Genomic DNA, 20,949 nt, shown 5'->3' with positions numbered 1-20,949 from the left:
AACTAGTTACCTGCTTTTCAGACTTCACTAAACTAACTTCAGAATGGCTACAATCTGTTATTAGGAGACTCTTATCTACTCTGTCCTCATTACGATGACACGTTTTGAACTTTTACAAACCCTACACTATGGTTAGGCATTTAACAGTCTTCAAGAGCACAGCCCAGATTTTAAAGCTAAACCCGGCTTAACAGAGTACATACATACAGCACACATGAGATGGGGCTATTCTGCAAGGGCTTTCCCTGTGGCACAGGGAAAGCCCGTGTTCAAAGGATATCACAAATAATTCCATATTCCTAGCTCTTCAGCTGCTTTGCTTTGTTTTGTTTTGTTGCCTAAGAGTTGAGATTAGGAAGAAGGTACTATTAAAGTTGGCCATGTTTTCTTGGTCTCTTATTTTTAAATTTTGAAAGAAATGACATTGGTTTTGTGTAGAGCAGTTCTTTCAATAGAGTGGGAATGAAGAGAGACTGCTCAGAGTTTTGGAGACTTCCCCAGTGGGGCACACTTTGACATAGGCTCAGGGGATCCTCATGCTTTGATATGTTACAGCGGGAACTTTCGGGAATGACTTACTGGATTGTACGTCTGATTGAACAACTGTTCAGCTTGCTACATTGCAAAGGTAGGGAGGCATTGCAGCATAGACAGGGAAAGAAGGAAAGATCCAGAAAAACAGCATTAGCTCAGCAAATCCAGTGCATTTGCACAGACGAGCTGGTCTTCAAAAAAGAAGAAGAAGAAATTTCAGTTTCTAAACATTCCACAGTGAAAGTGAAAGGCTCGGGGGAAATACAAATGTTGACATTGGCTCCTAAAAAAGAATAGCTGGAATAAGAAATTTAAGGTTTGTGTTACTTTCCCTTTCTCGAGTTAAATAGCCCATGAAGTAAGGAAAACTGTCCAGTTTTGATGATACATGAAGTGCCGGCCTCCAACAATGAATCAGAAAAAGTACTTTTGGCCAAGCCCACAATTTATTACCTGAACTTCAAAGATGGTAATAATAAAAGATTAATTAAATCTTATCATTGAATTTATAGCTCTTCTTTGGTAGTAACATAAGCCTAAATTTTGTATTTGGTGTCTAACTTATAGAGATTAGGAAGCAGCAGGAAAGCAAATAGAAAGGCATCAGTAAGCAAGGCAATATATTGATTTAAAGGGGAAAAGAAAAAATTCAGGTCTGGAGAAAGACTAAAGAAAACCACAACACAGTGTTGTCAATTAACAGTTTCTACTGTTGTTACAATTTTGAAAACGTAATTTTGAAAGATCTCCTATTATGTTCCAAGTACTTTGGAATCTATAATGGGCTCCTGCCAATTTTGTGTACAGTCCAATGTCCTAAATATTATTTGTGAATAGTGTCATTAAGTTATATTTATTAAATATCTACACATTAATTTGAGGCTCAAGATTAAGATAGAGTAGGCGAAACACTACAGTAACTACTATTTGGTGTTAGGCTGAGACACTCCTTTAGAGACAGGACACCTATTTCTTTAACTTGAGGATAGCAAATAATGATTTTAGCATGCTTAAAAGAGAAGCCTCCAAAGCATATTGATTGGAAAGCTGAAGGGAGAAGTCATAGCACTTTGGATTCTGTGTCTTTTCATCAAGTTCCTAAATATACAGATCAATTAACCTCTACAGCTTGAACCTCAAAAAAAAAAAATCATTCAATAGACAGAGTGGTCCATATAAATAACTAAAGTTAGTGAGGAGAGTTAATTATTATGCATACTTACAATTAGTGATTATGCCTTACCTGGTCAGCATTGTTTAATAAATACTAATATCAGTAAAGATTCCTCACACATGAATATTTGACTATCATTTCTAAGAGGTTGAAATAGAATGCACGGAATCCCTTTTCTGAATAGAAGCCTTTTTATCACAAAATATTTGAAGGTTTTACACCTTAACACAAAAGAGTGTTAAAAATGACTATGTATATAAAAAAATAGCTTATTTCAGTCAGGCATTGTTTAGGATAACAAGCTAAAATCCCCATGTGGATTCCACTGTCACTAGCAGACACAGGCTCCATTTAATTAAATGCTATTCATTTATACTCTTATATAGATTTATGAGCAAAAGCTACCTAGACCATCACAAATCTTGAGCAAAATACCACTGGGAAAATCCATGGTGTATTTACAACACAAAGTAATTATATTTTCAGGTTTCATTTAGTAAGTCTATTTTATTCACAAATCACACATCTTTTCACTTAGAGGGGCTGAAGGAACCCCTCTGAGCTTTTTGTGTTGCTTATTTTCCTTAAGTAAATGATGTGTTTATATGTGTTTGCATGCTGTTGGCTAGTGCTTTAAAATATTTCACGCAGATCTCATTTCTTTCTAAGGTGAGGTTTTAATGGAGCTATCAGCAGAAATTAGAGACTACTTAAAAAACACTTCAAACCTAAATTTAGTCAACACCAGAGAGCCAAATGTAACAATACAGGCATCTGCAGGTTAGGCGTAAAATGTTTTAAACTGTCATTACCTTTTTAAGTCCACTGCACTATGTATTTAGAAGACAGTATAAAGAAAGACTATGTAAATGCTTAGGAAGAAGTTATCTTTTGTGAATTAAATAATTCCCTTTCGGCAAGACAACTATATGTGTCACTTTTGTGCTGGTGACACTGTAAAATACTAAAGTGTCCTCAAATACCATGCTAGAATACGACAGGGCTGCATCTGTGATCTCAGTAAGCAGTGTTGACTGGGAGCCTATGGAAAAGGCAGGCTGTAACTGTTCTGTTGGGCAAAGCAAGGCAAAGTGAAGCAGAGTAGGCTGAACTGCATGAATGCAGATTCAGTGCACGAATCAAGCCATAAACATGGAGACTATAGCATCAACATGTGAACTCTTCCTTTTGTCACTAGAGGATTTCAAATGCCAATGCTGAGTTATGCTGACAAAGGGCATATGTTTAGAACATATGTACAGGAATCCTATGTGCAGAGCTTTGTTCTCTGTGAAAGAGCTGATGGGGGTATTCTTCGGGCCCGTGTATGTTCGAGGTTCTTCCGGTCAGCACACTGTAAGTACGGTACGATCATGTAGGGGCTGTTTCCCTCCAGTACAGTGTTATATTTAAGCATGTTCTACCACTGAAAATGTTTTAGTAAGTAAAGTACAATACAGTATAGAGCACAACATAAAAATGTTAAGGAAATATTTCATGTACTAAACGCCAAGAGAGCCAACTCAATCTCTATCTAAATAGCTTCAAATGGGAAATTAAACTCTTTCATTTACTACTCCAGATTTCTGCTTTACTAAACATTATTTAAAGTAAAGGAGATGTTGAGAAGACCCTGAAAATAATATTTTTTCCAATTTTCTTGCCATATTGTTAAAAGAGATTAAACGGCACATTTCACTTTATTTTTGCATGTGCTTGTGTATGTGTGTGTGTATGGGTATCTGTCTGTGTGTATGCCTGTGTGTGTGTGTGTCTGTGTGTGTGCACCTGTGTGGTGTGTGTGTGTGTGTGTGTGTGTGTGTGTGTGTGTGTGGTGCATGCATGTGTACATGACTGTATATTCCCCTGTGCAGACATGTATCAGCTAGAGGTAAACATCATGTTTCTTCCTCGGTTTCTTTACCTTACATTTTTATACTTTGATGTAGTGTCCTGGAGCTCACCAATTAAGTAAACTAGGAGACCAAAGAGTCCAGAGACCTACTTATCTCTATTTCCCAGGAAGAGGATTACAGGAATACACCACATTGCCTCATATTTCTTTACATGGCTCCACTGAGGATAGGAGCTAAGCATTTTACCCATAAGCCATCTCCAGAGCCACTTCTATGTGTTCCTTCTGAGTCAGTGAGTAGACTTTCTTAGTGTAAAATTTCTCATGGTGATTTTCTAAAATCCCTGTGTGGTGAGCATGAAATAATTACATTTTAGTTTGTATTGCATAAGTTCACAGAAAATAGAATATTTAAATATTAAGCATTCGAGGTAATAGATACATGTACAGCTCATATCTCTGGCCATCCATTCCATCTGTTTTCATAACTCTAGTTAATAAATCCCCATTATAGTGTGCTATGACTCGCAGTCAAATATTATTAGATGCTTTGTTTGAATGTTTGGATTCTTATCTTTTTCTGACTAAGTTTATAAGTTATCAAGAGGAACAAAAGACTTAAATTAATAACATTATGAATTTTAAATGAACAATGAGTGCAGACAAACCAACAACATAGGGAGAGAGTCAAAGGAACAATGCATGACTGGAAATGCACCCCACAAAAATGCTCAGGTCGGAGAAAGCAAGCAAACACCACGTGGAAAGACCCTGCTTTCTTTTCCAGAGACTTCCAAACATGACAAGCTTGCTTAGAAAGCAGACCATTATCAGTTCAAGATAAGTGATCTTTCTACAGACGCAGCAGGGAGCTGACCACGTCAGCGAACATCTAGAACCTGAGTGTTGCCAGGGACATTTTTGCCAAGTTGTGTTACAAAAACTGACCTATTTCTATAAGCTATAAACGTTTACCAAAAACATAAGGGGATCTCTGGATTCTTTCAATTGCTGAAAACATTCTCATTTACCTTTTCAGACAGCTTAGATTTTTCCCAGAGAGTAATGGCTGATTTTTAGTCTTTTAGTCTCTGCTACTATTTTCTCTTTTTCAAGTTTTCTATCAACAGGAAACTTAAGATAGTTTTTCAGATTTACAGGCTTGATGAAGACTACTCAGAAATCAACTTGTTTAATTAAAATTCTTCTATCAGCATTTATTTTGAAAGATACCTCTTCCTTAGCCATTTTATAAATTCATTCTGAAATCAGCACATTTATGCTTAGAGGTCACTTACCTTTTTTAACTGTGCTTCCAATTTGCTACATTCCTCCTTCTTTTGTTCGATGGCTATTTCTAGAGATTTTAATTTGGAGTCCCTCTTCAGTCCTGCAGACGCTAATGAAGATGCATGCTCTTTGAGGTCGATTAAACTGGACTGAAAGAAGGCAGAGTGCTAGTGAGCAAAGTATCACCACTTCTCCTGGCAAGGTCATCAACATAAATCCACCGATTCTACACACAGCAATAACTTATGCATCAAACAGAAAGGGTAAGGTAGTGATAGTGGACTCTAAGCAGAAAACTAAAGCTGGTTGGTTTACAAGACAGAACAAGATCTCACTGCAGTAGAATGAAATGTGACTAGATGGTGCAGTCAAGATAAGCGGTTTTCACATCTCAAAGCCATGCCCATAATTTAAGTCCTCTGGTGATCTTTTAGCTTTGCCTCTCCAAACAGGCACCTGAGTTCCCCCATTTGTATTCACTGTAAATAAGCTGGACTGACTCTGAGACAGGTATGAAACAAAATGCTGACTTTGATGCTTCCTTCCTAGGGTAATCAAATACAAAATAAACATTCTATTAAGTTTTACTAAATTCTCTTTTTTAACAGAAACACAAAGACTAATTTTTCAAATATCTTCTGGTAAATCAAAGATAAAAGTATATGGAATTTTAGGACAAAGTACACTACAAGTTCTGATCCTATGTAGTCCCGATTCAATATGATCCATCTCCCACTCAGGAACAGGGCTGCCTATGTTGCTTGGTTAACAACCACTCCAGCAATCTAGAGATTCCCATATTGCTTCGCTTCTAAAATCTAGAGAAATAAATACTTGACTACATCTTTGAACATAATTCTTCCTATCTACTGTCTACTGGGGCAATGTTCATTACCAAATATGAGATAGCTAGCAAGCCCTACTGACTAAAATGTGTCGGTTTTGCCCTTTCTGTCAGCGTTCTAACAGCAAGGAAGGTAGTGAGCATACAGTGATCTCTCAGGCAACCACGATGCTGCCTACTGCTTTATACAAGACAGTGCCCTGAGCACTAGGTGTCCTTGATGATGAAGGTCAGCATTGCCCAGCAGAAAGCTCCTATACTTGTTTTGAAGAACAGGTGACTCATGTTCATTTTTTCAAGACAGCAAGTTGAAGCCCACATTCACTGCTAGTCTGCTCCAAGGTCACCTAGACATTAAAGGCAAATACAAGACTCAAACCCAGGTCTACAGTTCTGATTTCACTTCCATAGGGGGGCGGAGATGAAGGACCTTATAATCCAGTCATTTTGTCACAATGAAGACATATTATCACCCAAACTAAATTATAAGTTCCTTGAGAACTACAGTTCTACGTTGTTCTTTTTTAAATTGTAAATTACCAGTTGTGATGACCAGCTTTATTTTGATTACACTAAAGTTCCTAGTTATTAATCTAGGTGTCGTGGAGAGATTTTTCAAACATGACTAACACCTATAATCAGCTTATTTTAAGTTTTAAGAAGATTATCCTCTGTCCTCTGGGTGGGCCTGAAAAAAAGGCCTTACAAGCAAAACCCATGGGAGAAGAAACTCCCTTCACTTCCTGTCCCCATGGGTTGCAGCAGGAGCCTGTGTCTGAGTGTTCTGCCTGTTCTTCCTGGAAGTCACATTACACATGTTGGGCTTGTCCAGCCTCCCTAGGGCACTAAATCACTTCCTTTCAGCGAATCCCTTGATTTAGTTACATTTATTAACCTGGGTCTGTTATACTGACTGAATTCCAAATGTCAATGCCAAGTACATTTGACAGGACCTGGAGATGATTCCCGAGCTTCCGTGTGATGCTCACTCGTGGTTAGCACTGCTTATTAAACTGTATCTGTCTGAGGCTTCTGCTTCACCCTCCCACCAAGGGGTCTCATTTTCACTAGGAGTAAGTGTGGTAGTTCTAAGATACAAACCCTCAAACAGCACTTGCTAATCCAAATGTTGAAGAATAGTATAAATGAAAGCAAAGTTAGTGTGCTTATGTCACATGCAAATGACAGATCCATCTGCTCAAAACTGGCAATGTAACATGGCCAGAAAAATTGAATTCTTCATTGCTATGACAAAGAAACAATGTCCTTCTAAAAATCTAATAAGCATTGATTTTAGAAATAAGAAAGTGTTTCCTGGCTCCCTCAGAACTCCCCTCATATTAAAGCTGCAAGTTCCTCTTTAGGCATGACTGTAATTTGTGTAAAGTTTTCAGTACACAGGGGACAGGCTAACCCTGGAGAGCTGCAAGAGGTCGCAATGGATTAGAATGATCCAGCTTGCCTATCAGGCCGGAGCCATCCCGCCGAGGTTGGACATGTCTGGGAGAAAGAAATCACTGTGTCAGGGACAGCTAAAGATAATGACAATGGTAAGATAAGGTACACAGCTGCTTCACCCACATCTATCCTCAAGAATACTGACATAATTTAGGCATGCCCTGGAGCATGAAGACCGTACCCCCAAACAACTGCTCCTGGGTCCCCAAGCATAAAGACCCTTAAAATATATTGTCCTACTGTAAAAAATGGAGGTGACACTTATATTCTAGATTCATCTTTGTTACAGTGTGGAATGGCTTTAAATAATTTACTGTAAAATAAAAAATAAAATTCCAGTCTAGCTGTATCTAGACTGAAATTTTATGTTCAATGCCATGTTTTCTAATTGGATACTGGGCAATCCATTTGAGACTTGTAGATGAATGCAAAATATCCCAAAAGCAGTAGTAAGTAAAGTGGAGTTATTGTTGTTATACTAACTGATGTTCATGCAAAAGATAGTAGGACCTAGAACTATTTTCTAAGCCATACAACTGTAGTTAGTAAGGTAAAACCCAAGAGGAGGGGGGACGTTCTAGGGACCATACCATAGTCAGCTGAATAGTAAAGATGCCCAAAGGCATCTTTGATGAAGGGAGGTACTGGAACTGTTTCCCCTGGAACTCAGGCAGCTTTCTAAGAGAAAGGTCACCATGTTACCCAAGTCTTCACACTAAACTATCCGTTCCCTAAGTCTTTCAATGAAATAAAAGTCAACACAACCGGGGTTTTAAGGACTGTGGATGTGATCCATTTGTTTCTCCAGACTCACCTCTTTCTCTGTCAGTTCAGCCTGTAAAGCATTGACCTTCTCTTTAAGGTCTTTGTTCTCTTTTCGGAAGGATTCGATCTCTTCCAGCCTTTCCCGATCATCTCTCTCCCTCTGCTCTTTCAGGCGTTCTATTATTCTCTCCTGTAAGGCAGAAGCAGCACAAGGGTTGAAACTCATCAGGGTGCCTCCCTAAGTATACTGTAAAAGAAAATCAGAGAAATTCATCTCAAAAAGTTCTCTGTGGTAACCAATATAGAAACCTAAACAGTGGATCCATGAAGAGAGGTTGTTTGTACCTACATTTGTAAGATGCAGTCAAAACAGAATAGTTTTTGACTTGTCAATACAATTAAGTGATGAAGGATTATGTGTATACGTGAGTGTGTTTGTGTGTGTGTGTATGCATACATGTGTGCATACATGTATGTATGTAAAACATATGTGTGTTTATGTGTGTATGTTTTCCAGTTTATGTATGTATATGGAATAAAATATGTGCAGGCTGGTACATGTACACAGAAGCTGCTGACATCTGTTATGTTTTTCAATCACTCTCTACCCTACTTTTTGAGACAGGGTTTCTCACGGAATCTGAGACTCCCCGACTTGGCTAGTCCGTTTGGCCAGCAAGCTACATCTGTCCTCCTATTTCTGTCTCCACAGTGCTACGACTGCAGTTGCAAGCACTAACTGACTAAGATACCTTTATTCCTAGAAAGGAATATCATCATTACTGTTGTTGTTGTTAAAAACTTTTGTTGAAGCTTACACTACAGCCCAAAAATATATTTCAACTGATTAAAAAATAAGACCAGTGAAGACTGAAATTACTGAACCCAAAGTTTCCCTTCTCTAATCATGGCAGGGTAAATTACCAATGTGCAGGCTGGGGCGTCCCCCATTCACAGTGTCTGGGAAATGCCTAGAGCATTTTTAGGGGGAGGGGGTTGGGCCAGAAGCTCTTGACTGTGGAATCCCTGCACAGATCTGGGAGAAGCCCTGTTTTATTGGCTTCTTCACATGGCATGAAAGGACTGGGTTCCTGAAGATTCTTCTCAGACTACAAAGAGGCCTATTGGGCAGTGAGAAGCAGGACCTACTCCTCATTCAGGACTTGAGATTGAACTAACAATGAGAATATGAGACAGGGCGAAGCCTATCATGAATGTAGGTTGTTTGCTTTATTTTAGTTTTGACGTGTCTTGTCTTGAGATGGGTTTCTTTCAATGGCTTCTTTACAAGCACTAGGGACTCCAGAACTCAGGTTCAGTTTAAACAAAACACAAATATCTCTTGGATTGAGCACTTACTCTGCCAGGGCTGCCACAGGCCTTTGTCATCAGTCATTATCACAGCCTCAAGGGCACAACCAGCTTAACTGGTGACAGGGTAAGGCCTCTGAGAGCCCAGAGAGACTATCTGGATCAGCCAAGGTGACCCAGCTGAGGTAAAAGGAGAATGTGAGACAAGGACAAGCCTGTCTCAGATATGGCTTTTCCAGTGTGTCTGGAGATGGTCTGTTGTGGCTGTCATTGTCTGTTGTTTGTTTTTCACAGTGGCTTCTTGACAGCCACTGGGTACACTAGAACTCTGGTTTAGTTTGAGCAAAATGTAAGCATCTTCTGGACTGGGAACTTATTCCATGCCAGGGGCAGTCACATGTGTTTAATGAAGAGGGAAGCTATTCCGAATATTAGCCTGTGATTTAAGATCCCCTAAGGAGGCAACTGTGCTGTCAATTATAATGTATAAAATGTATGAGGAGAAAAAAATGGCTATTGTTACCTTGCAATTTTTAAAGCATTTCACGTACAGTATATATATTATTAGAACAGTGGGTGTCACAGAGCAAATGGGTATATTAGTTATACATATTTATTTTTTTCTTGATTCCAGTTAGGGTCCTATTTTACTCTGCAATTCAAAGCGCAAAGTAACACAGTGAGCTGTAAACCTCTCAGGACTTTTAACAGCCTCAGGCTTCTGGTCTTCTCATCTTTGCCTATATGACAATTGTCATTCTACCATCTGTCATTCTACTACCTCTCTATAACATACTCTGCATCTGAGAGATGTTGCTGTGACATTTCTCAAGCTTCATGGGAATAATATCGCCCAATTGGAAACCTGCCAGAAGCCCTGTGGTCAGGTCATATCACATTTATTGCCTTTCAAAACCCTTTACTCGGTTTTGAGTTAAATGCATCCTCCCAGCTTAGTCTTCCAAAGAACAGCACTTGTGTCCCAGAGGAACAAACTGCCTGGCATACCACAGGGCACTTTAAGATGATGAGGGGAGGAAGAGCTGAAATTAGAGATCCTCTTGGCTTCAAAGCAAGGGTCATAAAATTAAGAACTGTGTTAACATTTAGAAGGTGTCAGAGTCGTTTGGAAAGTAGGTCAATTTGCTTTAAGCCCTGGGTACTACTGTCTGGGCACTAACAGAGAAGGAAGGAGGGAGGGAGGAAAAAAGGGAGGAAGGAAGAAGAGAGGGAGAAAGGGAGACAGAAAGAGAAGCAAAGCACACATCATAATGCTTTAAAGGTTATTGATGATTCAGTACTATAACATACTCCTCCATTGATTACAAAACTAATTTAACTGTCACATGTAAAGGACCAGGTGTCAAAAACATGTGTTAAGAGGCCCTAATATGCCAGGATCCACTTGATTAACAACTAGCTTGTAGAAATTCTGACACCACATTCTTGTTAGAATCCTGCTTGCATCGGCACGCTCCACATGCTATCATCTGGCTCTGCACAGCTCTATTCACATTGTGCTTTATCATGGGGCAGGAACTGCATGTCAGTGGCCTGGGGCTCTGCTTTCCAGCTTTCCCAACCACTTATCTGGGAGGTGGCTACAGCAAGGCTTGACCATACCGACTTTATAAACACAGTGGGCTGGAGCACTTGAACTTCCATGTGACATACTCAATCTTAGTTTTCACTGGTGCTGTAGCTCAAGCCCAGGGCAGCCTCATGTGTGCTAGGCAAATACTCTACCACCATGCTTCGTCTCTGCCTAAGCAACAGGGTGTTGACTCAGTGAGCTGCATCACTTTGTATGCCTTCTACAGTTGAATGAACTCCTGGAAATTAAAGGAAAAAACACTCCCCTGGTGCCATAATAAAAGGGAAGCAGTAAGTAGAGTTTGACATATTCTACACACCAGCCAAAGACAGCAAACTGTTCCTTATTACTGGCTGGGGACACCATTCAGTGTAATAGCGCATGCCTAGACTGTGTAAGACCTTGAGTTAGATTACCAATACTATAAAAGAAAAATAACTACTTATAAACCCACAAAAATTTACTAATCATTTTTTTTTAATATTTTACTATTTTTTTCACACCATGCCCTATTCTAGCATAGCAGTTTTCAACCTGTGGGTTACAACTCCTTCAGCTACCCTTTATCTTCAAAAATATATACATTATAAACAGTAGCAACATTACAGTTATGAAGTAGCAACGAAAATATTGTTATGACTAGGATCACCACAACATGAGGAACTGCAGCAAAGAGTCACAGCATTAGGAAGGCTGAACACTACTGCCCTAGAGAATCTGTTCAGTTAACTGAGCAAAGATAGAACTTGTGAGGGACAAGCTCTCAAGTTTACATTCTGATGTCCTTATAAGTACAAAGGTCAGAAAGTTTAAGTCTTGTGACATTGAATCTTGGCTTCAATATGACTAAATTGAACTATATCTCAGAACTTACTAAAGCACACACTCGGTATGTCGGTAAACCCATTTCTAGAGGTCAGAGCAGAAGGGCTGTAGTGTAAAGAACAGATTAATCCTTTGTTGGGATCATGATATGACAGCATTTTTAGGAGAAGGGGAAAGGTAGAAGGTAGATTCTAGTTGGGGGAAGTGGGGATGTACCTTTCCTGTATTTCATTTTTCTGCTTCCTTGACACCAAAATGTAAGGAGCTGTTCCCCACCATGCCCTCTTCCCCACAATGGACTGACAACTAGGAAACCGTGAGTCAAACACATCATTCTTCCCTTTAAGTTGTTCCATCCTGCTCTGGCTATGAAAAGGCAGTTGAGGCAATGTTGACCTATCACACTTGGGCTAGGTAGGCTTGGAGGAGTAGTCCAGGGGAAGCAACAAAGTCTCAACTGAAGGGCAACAGACACAGGGAGAGAATGACTTCCAGGAGTCCTGGGTGACCAGGAAGCAGGAATCACAGTTGATTAATGCTGCCTGCTCAGTCCAAATAGCTCATTTTACCTTCTTAAGCCCATGTCCTATCTTTAAGATAGAGGGATGGTATTATAGTTAGTGTTATTTGATACAATCTAGAACCACATGGGAGATGGGCCTCTAGGCATGCCTATGGGGAATTATCTTGATTGTTATCAACTGATATGGATAGAGCCATCTTAGCTGTGGGTAAGAACATTCCTTTGGTGAAGAATCCTGCACCGTTTAAGGGGGAGAGAAGCAACTAAGTGAGTATACATTCATTGCTCCCCTTTTCTTCTTCCAGTTAATAGGACAAGATGCTTCAACCTCCTGTTATCTTGACCTCTTGGCCATGAAAGACACAGGAATTCTTTCTCCTTAGTGGATTTTATAACATTACTTTATCACAGTGACAGGAAAGGGAAAAAGAGAGAAATTTGTGTCACAAGTGGGGTTGCTGATACCCTTAACTTGACCATGTGGCTCATAGGCCACTGAAACTAGACTATGGAAGAATGTGGAGCTGTAAGGTACAAAAGCAGGTAAATATTGGAAGTAGAGATTAATGGGTCATTCTGGTGTGTTTTGAGTGACCAAGAGTACTGAGAAAGATGTGTACTGTGAATGTTCTGCTGATGAAGTTTCAGAGGACAACAAGGACTATATAAGGAACTAGGAAAGGAACCATATTGTGATATGGGAACTTGAGAAAAGTTGAATTTCAAGATAATGAACTAGTCTATTTGACTCTAGAAATCTGAAGACAGGAGAACATTCAGGCTGAATATGGCTACACTTTACTTATCCAAATCTATAGTGAAAAACAACAAAAAGATGAACAACAGGATGTAAAAACTGTACAGTTTGTGGAGGAGGATAAGAACTTGAACAAGTTAAACTTTGCAGCCAAGTTACCAGATGAAAGGAAGAAGTTAATCATTAAAGAGAAACAAGCTGTTCTATACTAGACCAATAAAACACAGGCATTGAGGGCAAGATAGTACTCATTGAAGGTTCTGGTTGTGGAACTGCAAACTTGCCTGAAAGGAAGCATCCACACTGAAACAGAGCTGCTAAGAGAGTTCCTCGTTCCTGAAAAGCAGATACCTAGTGATGTGCTTTCTCAGGGTCAGGTCACAGAAATTGTTTTAACTGTGTTCCATAAGGGCCCGACTCCATCCTGAGCTAGCAGAAGGACTTGGTGTTATCAGTGCTTCATTTACGCTTATAATTCCATGTTACATTCCATTACTTCCAGAAAGTAAAACCACCAAGTCATAACATATCCATACTCAAACCGAGAGAAATGAATACACATTTGCTAACTTGCTCAGCTTGCTCTTTTCGCTCTTACACAGTTCAAGGCCAGCCCTTGACATGGTGCTACCTACCCAGGATGAGACTTCCCACTCCAATTAAGCCAATTTAGAAAAAAAAAAAAAAAAAAAGAATACCATGCTCACTGGCCAACCTAATCTTGGTAATCTCGAATCAAGGCTCTTTCTAAATTGTGTAAAGTTGGTTATTGAACTAACCATCACATTCACCCGTGGGTTACTTCTTTGATGGCATGAAAGAATTAGGGGGCCATGAAGAGCATCTGATGTCACACAACATGTGGTAGGGCAAGCGTCTCTGTAGAGAGGCCCTGAAAGGACATTGCATGAAGCTCCAGGAAAACTCCAGGATACTGGAGATGCCAAGATCATGGGATGGAGTCCAAGGAGACTTTTAGGCATGGCACAGAAGATACCTAGAAGATAACCTATATGCTGATGTCATCAGAGCTAAAGGGGTGAGGTTGCACAAGCTTACTGGAACCCAAATGGTTACAAATATGTGTGTCAGTTGCCATGCATCGAGTAACAGGATTCAGTGCTTTCCCTGCTGGGCTTTCGAGTGGTTTGTTGTTGTTGCTGCTGCTGCTGCTGTTTGAGTGTGACTGCTTTTTGTGCCCACTTTTTCCAGTTTTTACTTTTTCCAGTGTTTACTCTGTGCCATTATTCCTGAAAGTACGTGACTCGTTCTTTATTTTAGAGGAGCTTGTGGCATACATTTAGGAGATTTATATTTTGGAAAGATTAATTGATATGGAAAAAGCTATTTTATTTGTGGTTATGAACAGTCTCTGGGCATTATACACAGTAGAGAGCTAATTACATGGATGTACTTGGTGCCCTTTTCTTCTGACTGGGAATATGGTGTAACAAGCTGCTTCTAACTCACCCTGTCTTATTTTCTTCCCATGAAGGACTATACCTTGAAGTATGAGTTAAAGTATCTTTTTTCTCCCTTCAGTGGCTTTTGTCAAAGTACTTTACCACAGCAATTAGAAAAGAAACTAAATGGGAAGCCAGTGCTTTTCCCCAATGCATTAGAATCTCTGGACATGCTTAAAAATTACAGGTCACTGGATTTACAGCAGAGTGGCAGAGAAAGCAGTCTGTTTCAAAGACCTCAGACGATAAGACTGTGGATACAACCAACTATTCCCAGCCTACAGGAAGCAGTTAAATATTCTCGTGCTCAGCGTTACCAGCTCCTCTTCAATGTGCTTTCCTTTGCTTCTGAAACACACTAGCATTCTCAGAAAATCTACTCCAAAAAAGTTCTTCTGTGTAGTTTTTATTTGTTATCATACTGAGAAACCCCCAAGTCAGTAGAAAATAGAGTCTGGAAGTGAACAAGCTCAGAAGCCAAAGCTTAACCATACAGTGAATTTATTGGACTTCAGTAGCTTCAGATATAAAATCAGATCTTGGATTTTTGAGCCACATCATGGAGTTTCCAGTTTTCCCCAATCATCAACTGTCTCCCCATGTTCTCTGACTCATTTTTGTGTCCCACCTAGTCCTTCTAGTTCTCTGAATTCTCAAGTCATCATCCAAGGCCCACTTCAATTGCTATAAGCCCAGGGTTACAAATCTACAATCTTAATAATTCCCTGTTTAGGTGGTTTTGAAAGGAACAAAAATTGGAGGTCAAGTAATTCAAAGGTGGCTTTGGGTGAGCAGTAACTGTGAAGAAAACAGTGGGATCAGTCAGTGACTAGGAAGTACTGAGGGAAAGAGAAGAAAAGCAGGCTCACACTAGCCTTAACTCTGTTTCTTTGATGACCCTCCGACCTCAAAAGAACTTAACAAAGGCTATCTTAGAATTAGGAACTTCTCTGTCTATATACTCAAATAAATAAAAAATGGTCCAGAAAAAAAAAAAAAAAGAAAAAATCCTGTCAAGATGCCATGGCATGGAATATATATGGCATCTGTTTAAGTCTATGAATTTTAAGAAAGAAATCAAGGAAGAGACTGACATATCCCCCAGATATGAAACAGGAACACATAATTTAAATATTCTTCAAATTATTCCACTTTCATAAACAAAATTACTACATAGGACTCTGGAAATAAATTTTCCAAGTTGAAAAATATCTTCCCCTGAAATATTACTTTCACATTTCAGCTTTTTAAATTTTTCTTCATTTCAAGCTGAATTTGAAATAATGGGCCTAAAAACTATATTGACATATTGTAAGCCTAACCCCCAAATAAGCTCTTCTTTAGAAGAGTGGAGAGAAATATCATGAAGTGTAAGTTTACCTGTAGACATCATACCTGCAAGAGGTACCAGACAAAAGGAACTGGAGATCATTTCAATAATTAACAAAGATCAGAGAAGTCAATATGTCTAGTGGATTTCATTCTTTCATTCATTGATTCTTTTATAAATGGCAATCGTTTAACTTAAAAAAAGGTTTAAGAAACACTTTCTTAGCAGGCCCTGAGTGATGTCATTACCTGACTTCTTCCCAGCACATTATGATTGTTCTCCCCTCTGCCTGCAACTTACGTCCTTGCAGAAAGACTCATGGCTCACCCACTTCCTTCAGGTCTTTCCTTAAACATCATTTTCCTGTCTCTAACCTAAAACCTGTCTCTAAGCCATAAAACCCCACTAGTCGTGTACCCCTCTCTGATTTCTTTCCATCCACAGAAAATAACATGCCTCTGAAAACCCACATATGCCACTAATTCATTACATTCTGTTTCTCCTTCTCCCTCATTAGAATGAGAACTCTGTGAGAGCTGGGGCTTTCATCCCTTCACATGAGGGTGGCTCACTCAGGTATCCAGTATTTGCTGGGCATAACACCAGCAAATGCCATACGGATGGTGTCATGCTAAAGCACACAGGGTATGTTGTCTTGATCTGGAGTCCAGTATAAAAAAGCAGTTAATCCCATTAAGACAGCTGCATGGAGAGTGATAATTACAATAAGAATTTGTGGGACTTCATTGTGTAGAATGGGGACACCAACACAGTGTCTCTATGGAAATGACAACTATAATCTCTTTTAACTGCTCTAAACATATTCTCTCCTAAACATAACATAAACCACTTGGGAGGGATCTTATTTCCCCAATTTCACAGGTGAGGAAACTGAGGACTTCAGTTGCTAAGGAACTTACCCCAAATAGTGAGTACTAGACCTAGGATTTGAACTCACACAACTTGTCTGCCATGTTTACCTCCTTGGCTCAGAAGAATTAAATCTGCACATAGAAAATAACATCCTAAGCAAAAAAGAACAAATGCAAAGTGATGGAGGCAGAAGAGAACATGACACAGTTGAAATCTTAAGGGCCAACAGAGCTAAAGCATGCAGATGTAAGGAAGAGACAAGCATGAAGACAAGGTGCTGGCCAGAAAAAGGGCCTTATCAGGAAAGAAGAGTGATCCTATGGGATAGGCTAAGGGTTTTATTGTCCAAATTTTTAAAAATTTTTATTAATTACAGTTTATTCACTTTATATCCCACCTGTAGCTCCCTTCCTCTTCCCTTCCCATTCCCACCCTCCCTCCCTCTTCTCTACCCATGCCCTCCCCCAGTCCACTGATAGGGGAGGTGTTCCTACCCTTCCTTCTAATCCTAGTCTATGAGGTCTCATCAGGAGTGGCTGCATTGTCTTCCTCTGTGACGTGGTAAGGCTGCAACCCCCTGAGTGGGAGGTGATCAAAGAGCAGGTCAATTGGTTCACGACAGACAGTCCCTGTTCCCATTACTAGGCTATCCACTTCCACTTGGACACTGAATTGCCATGGGCTACATCTGTGCAGGGGTTCTATTGTCCAAAATTTAATAAAAAACTAGTGTATATTTTTTTCAAGAAATCATGAAGTTGCAGGCAAATGGATGGAACTAGAAAAGATCATCCTGAGTGAGGTAACCCAGACCCAGAGAAACACACATGGTATGTACTCACTTATAAGTAGATTTTAGCTCTAAAGTACAGGATAGCCATATTATAATTTACTGACCCAAAGAAGATACGTAACAAGGAAGACCCCGGGGAAGATGCTTGAATCTCATTCAGAAGAGGCAGAAGAGGAAACAGAATAGACAGTGGAAGTGTTAAAGAGAGGGAACAAGGTGGGAGAGGGAGTACAGAGAGAAATGAGGGTGGAGACAAGAGCAGGGAGAGTGAGAGGCCAGGGGTAAGGGAGTAGGACAGGGGCCTCCAGAGAAAAGAGAAATCATGGGTGGGGGCATATCTGTGACAAGCTGGGGACCTAAGAGAAGTTAGGCTTCTGGCAGGATATGGGGGTGAGTCTAGCTGAGACTAGCAGTAGGGGTCATGGAAGAGGACATCCTCTAACTAGACAGGACTCCCAGTGGAAGGAGGGGAACAACAACCCACCCACAAAAACTTCGACTCAAAATTTACCCTGCCTACAAGATGTGCAGGATAAAGATAGAGCAGAGATTGAGGGATTGCCTAACCCATGCCAGGCTCGCTCTGAGACTCAGTTCCTGGGAGAGAGTCACTAACACTACTGATGATATTCTGCTGCACTCACAGACAGGAGCCTAGCATAGCTGTCCCATGAGAGGCCCCAACCAGCAGTGGGTCAAAACAGGTGCCGAGACTCATAGCCAAACATTGGGCAAAGTATAGGGAGCCTTGCAGAAAAGTGGGAGGAAGAAGAAAAGGACCTGGTGGTGACAGAAGCTCCAGAAGAAGACCAACCCAAGCCAACTCACCATGGTCCAGAGGAGCTAGTGGAGACTGAAGCACCCAACCGAGGGCCATGCATGGCCCTCAGCCCTCTATAGACAGGTAGCTGAAGGGCAGCTAGAGCTCCGTGTGATTACCCTAATAAAGGAAGTGGGGGCTGTCTCTGGCATGGACTCTAATGCCTGCTTTTGGGAACGAGGATGCACTCAGTCCTGATATGACTTGATAAGCTGGGGTGGGTTGGTGGAGGGCTCCCGAAGAAAAGGGGAGGGAGGGTGGGAGAGACAGTGGGACCAAGAAAAGAAGAGAGGGTTATGATCAATATGTAAAATGAATAAATAAACTAATTAATTAAAAGAAAGAGAGGGAGACAGAGAAAAGAAAAGCTGGTGGCTGTTTTGTCAGACAGCCAAGGGTAATGCTGCTTCTCAGTTTCGGGAAGATGCCTGTGGTCACAGTGTACCCCGTCTCCTGGCTAACATGGAAGTCTGAGGACAAGCTGGGACTAGAGGCAGTGGAGGGACGGGAGAAGCAGCTACATGTATTTGGATGAACTCCTCCCAATACTGTTTCTGTAAATGCTGAACCCTGCTTTAGAGGCTAAACTCACCTTTTCCGACAAGGCCTCCTCCAGTGTGGCCAGCGCGGTGTCTGTGTTGCTGGAATCGGTCTGCAGGGACTTCACTCTGTCTTTCAGATTGGTCAGTTGTTTGTCCTTATCCCTAAGTTGTTCTTGTAAGTTTTCAATCTAAAAATAAAGATTAACATATTTAATTCACATTTTACATGTAATCAAAGCCAAGACTCTTGAAGCCATCTCTTTTTTATATTTTTTTAAGACCTGTTATTATGGACGTCATCAGTATGTGAGATTAAATTTGACTTAGAATCAAGAAAAATTTGAGATCTTAATCTAGTTAACGTAATTTATAAATAGAAGATTCTCCATACAAATGCAAGCCCCCTAGACATTTGAATACTATATTTCTCTATGTTTTTATATATTTATCCATATTTTTAAGGTTCGAGTCAATAGGCATTACCACCATGAAAGAGAAAAATGTTCCCATAGGATTGATTCTCATTCACTGAGCGGACACTGAGTGGGTGCCCAGTCTTTACTAGGCAGCCTATTGGTATATGGCCTGGCCCACACAGCCATTCACTCAGCCCTTTATTCAGCAAGAAACTTTGTGATATAGCAAATGTTGTCAAGTGGCTGTTTCAAAGTGAGCACACGAAAAGCCACGTAGGTTATCGCCAGCAGACTGTTAATGGGAAGAACTTGTGATAGCAGACATATGTAACAAGGACTAAACACTCCATTTGGCAACCAAGTCAGAGGCTGGCAGCCAACCAGCCACTTTTATCCAGTATCTGCATCCCAAAATAAACACAGAAAACAGCCGATTATAAGGTCTGCCTGGCAGCAGCAACAAGTACCTTGTCCTAGGCATTACGTCCATTATCATTCATGTTTTTATTCTATGTTCTCAAAGAATATATGTCTTATCTAAGGTTTTGTTTTTAAGCTCACTAAGCAAACAATTTATTCATGTTAAGGGTTTTTAAATGGCAAGAAAAAAAGCAGTACAACTCTAAGATAAGTCCATTCAAAATATTTTCATTCTACGCGCAGCTTTCTCAGCGGCTCATTCCAAAGCATGCTTCATATTGTGTTACTCAAGCAGCTTCTGTGATTACTTGACTCCTTTCACATGAATCTGGAATGGCCACTTAAATAATGTTGGCAGCAGTCATGAAAATGGAGGGAAGACAAGGATAGTGACAATGGGGGTACCACTACAGCATTATCCAAGAAAATCTAAAGAAGCCAAGGATGGAGACTCGTGCTATGACTCTGAGAGTTAGGAGGCTGAAGCAGGAAGGCTGTCAGACATTGGGGGTATGCCGGGCCATAGAGTGAACTCCAGACCACTGGGTGCCACAGGTGAACACTGTTCCAAAACAAAACAAAATGTAGTTCTTAAGAGAAAGGCAATAATGCAGCTACACCTGAGCTGACAGGACCTGTGCTAGTCTGATGGACATTCCCAATGTTTCCATCCATCTGAGCTAATAAGGCTAATGATATTTTGAACAAGACTGAGTGACAGATTTAGAATAGGGTAAACATTTATACCTAAGAACTTATCACTTTAAGAAATGCTGTATAATAGATGTCCTCTGAAAAACCCTATCCAGCAGGGGATCAAAGCAGATGCTAAGACTCAGAGCCAAACTTTGGGCAGAGCACAGGGAGTCTTATGGAACAGTGTGGGGATAGAAGGACAGGAACTCCATAAGAAGACCAACAGAGCTAACAAATCTGGGCCCAGGGATGCCTGAAGAGACTGATGCACCAACCAAGGACCATGTATGGGGAGGACCTAAGCTCCCTGCTCAGATGTACCTGATAGGCAGCTCACTCTCAGTATGAAACCCCCTAAAAAGAAAAGCAGGGGCTGTCTCTGACATTGACGGCTTCTAGATCACTTTCCCCTGGTAAGGCCACCTTGCCATGCCACAGAGGAAGAGAATGCAGGCAGTACTGATGAGACTTGATAGGCTAGGTTCAGTTGGTAAGAGAGGAGGGCTCCCACTTTCTGAAGAGTAGGGGAGAGGGAGAGGAAAGGGGGAGGAAGAGAGCTATGATCAAAATGTAAAGTGAATAATTTAAAAAAAATAAATTTTTACTTTAGAAAACATAGGAAAGAAAGAAAGAAAGAAAGAAAGAAAGAAAGAAAGAAAGAAAGAA

General features: G+C 40.4%; 1 protein-coding gene across 1 annotated transcript in view; it reads right to left on the bottom strand.

Annotated features, from left to right (window-relative positions):
- The window catches only part of Erc2 (ELKS/RAB6-interacting/CAST family member 2), a gene marked incomplete in the record, with an annotated part of 884,729 nt that overhangs the window by 464,781 nt on the left and 398,999 nt on the right, over positions 1–20,949 (bottom strand). The window contains 4 exon segments of the mRNA XM_055612370.1: positions 580–615; positions 4,862–5,002; positions 7,970–8,110; positions 18,802–18,939. Of these exon segments, the coding sequence (XP_055468345.1) occupies positions 580–615; positions 4,862–5,002; positions 7,970–8,110; positions 18,802–18,939 (456 nt within the window).

This window comes from Psammomys obesus, unplaced genomic scaffold (genome assembly GCF_907164565.1).
Source record: "Psammomys obesus unplaced genomic scaffold, mPsaObe1.curated_primary_1811, whole genome shotgun sequence".
Classification (NCBI taxonomy): Eukaryota; Metazoa; Chordata; class Mammalia; order Rodentia; family Muridae; genus Psammomys; species Psammomys obesus.
The sequence above is the reverse complement of the archived record's forward strand: the minus strand, read 5'-3'. Positions and strand labels throughout refer to the sequence as shown.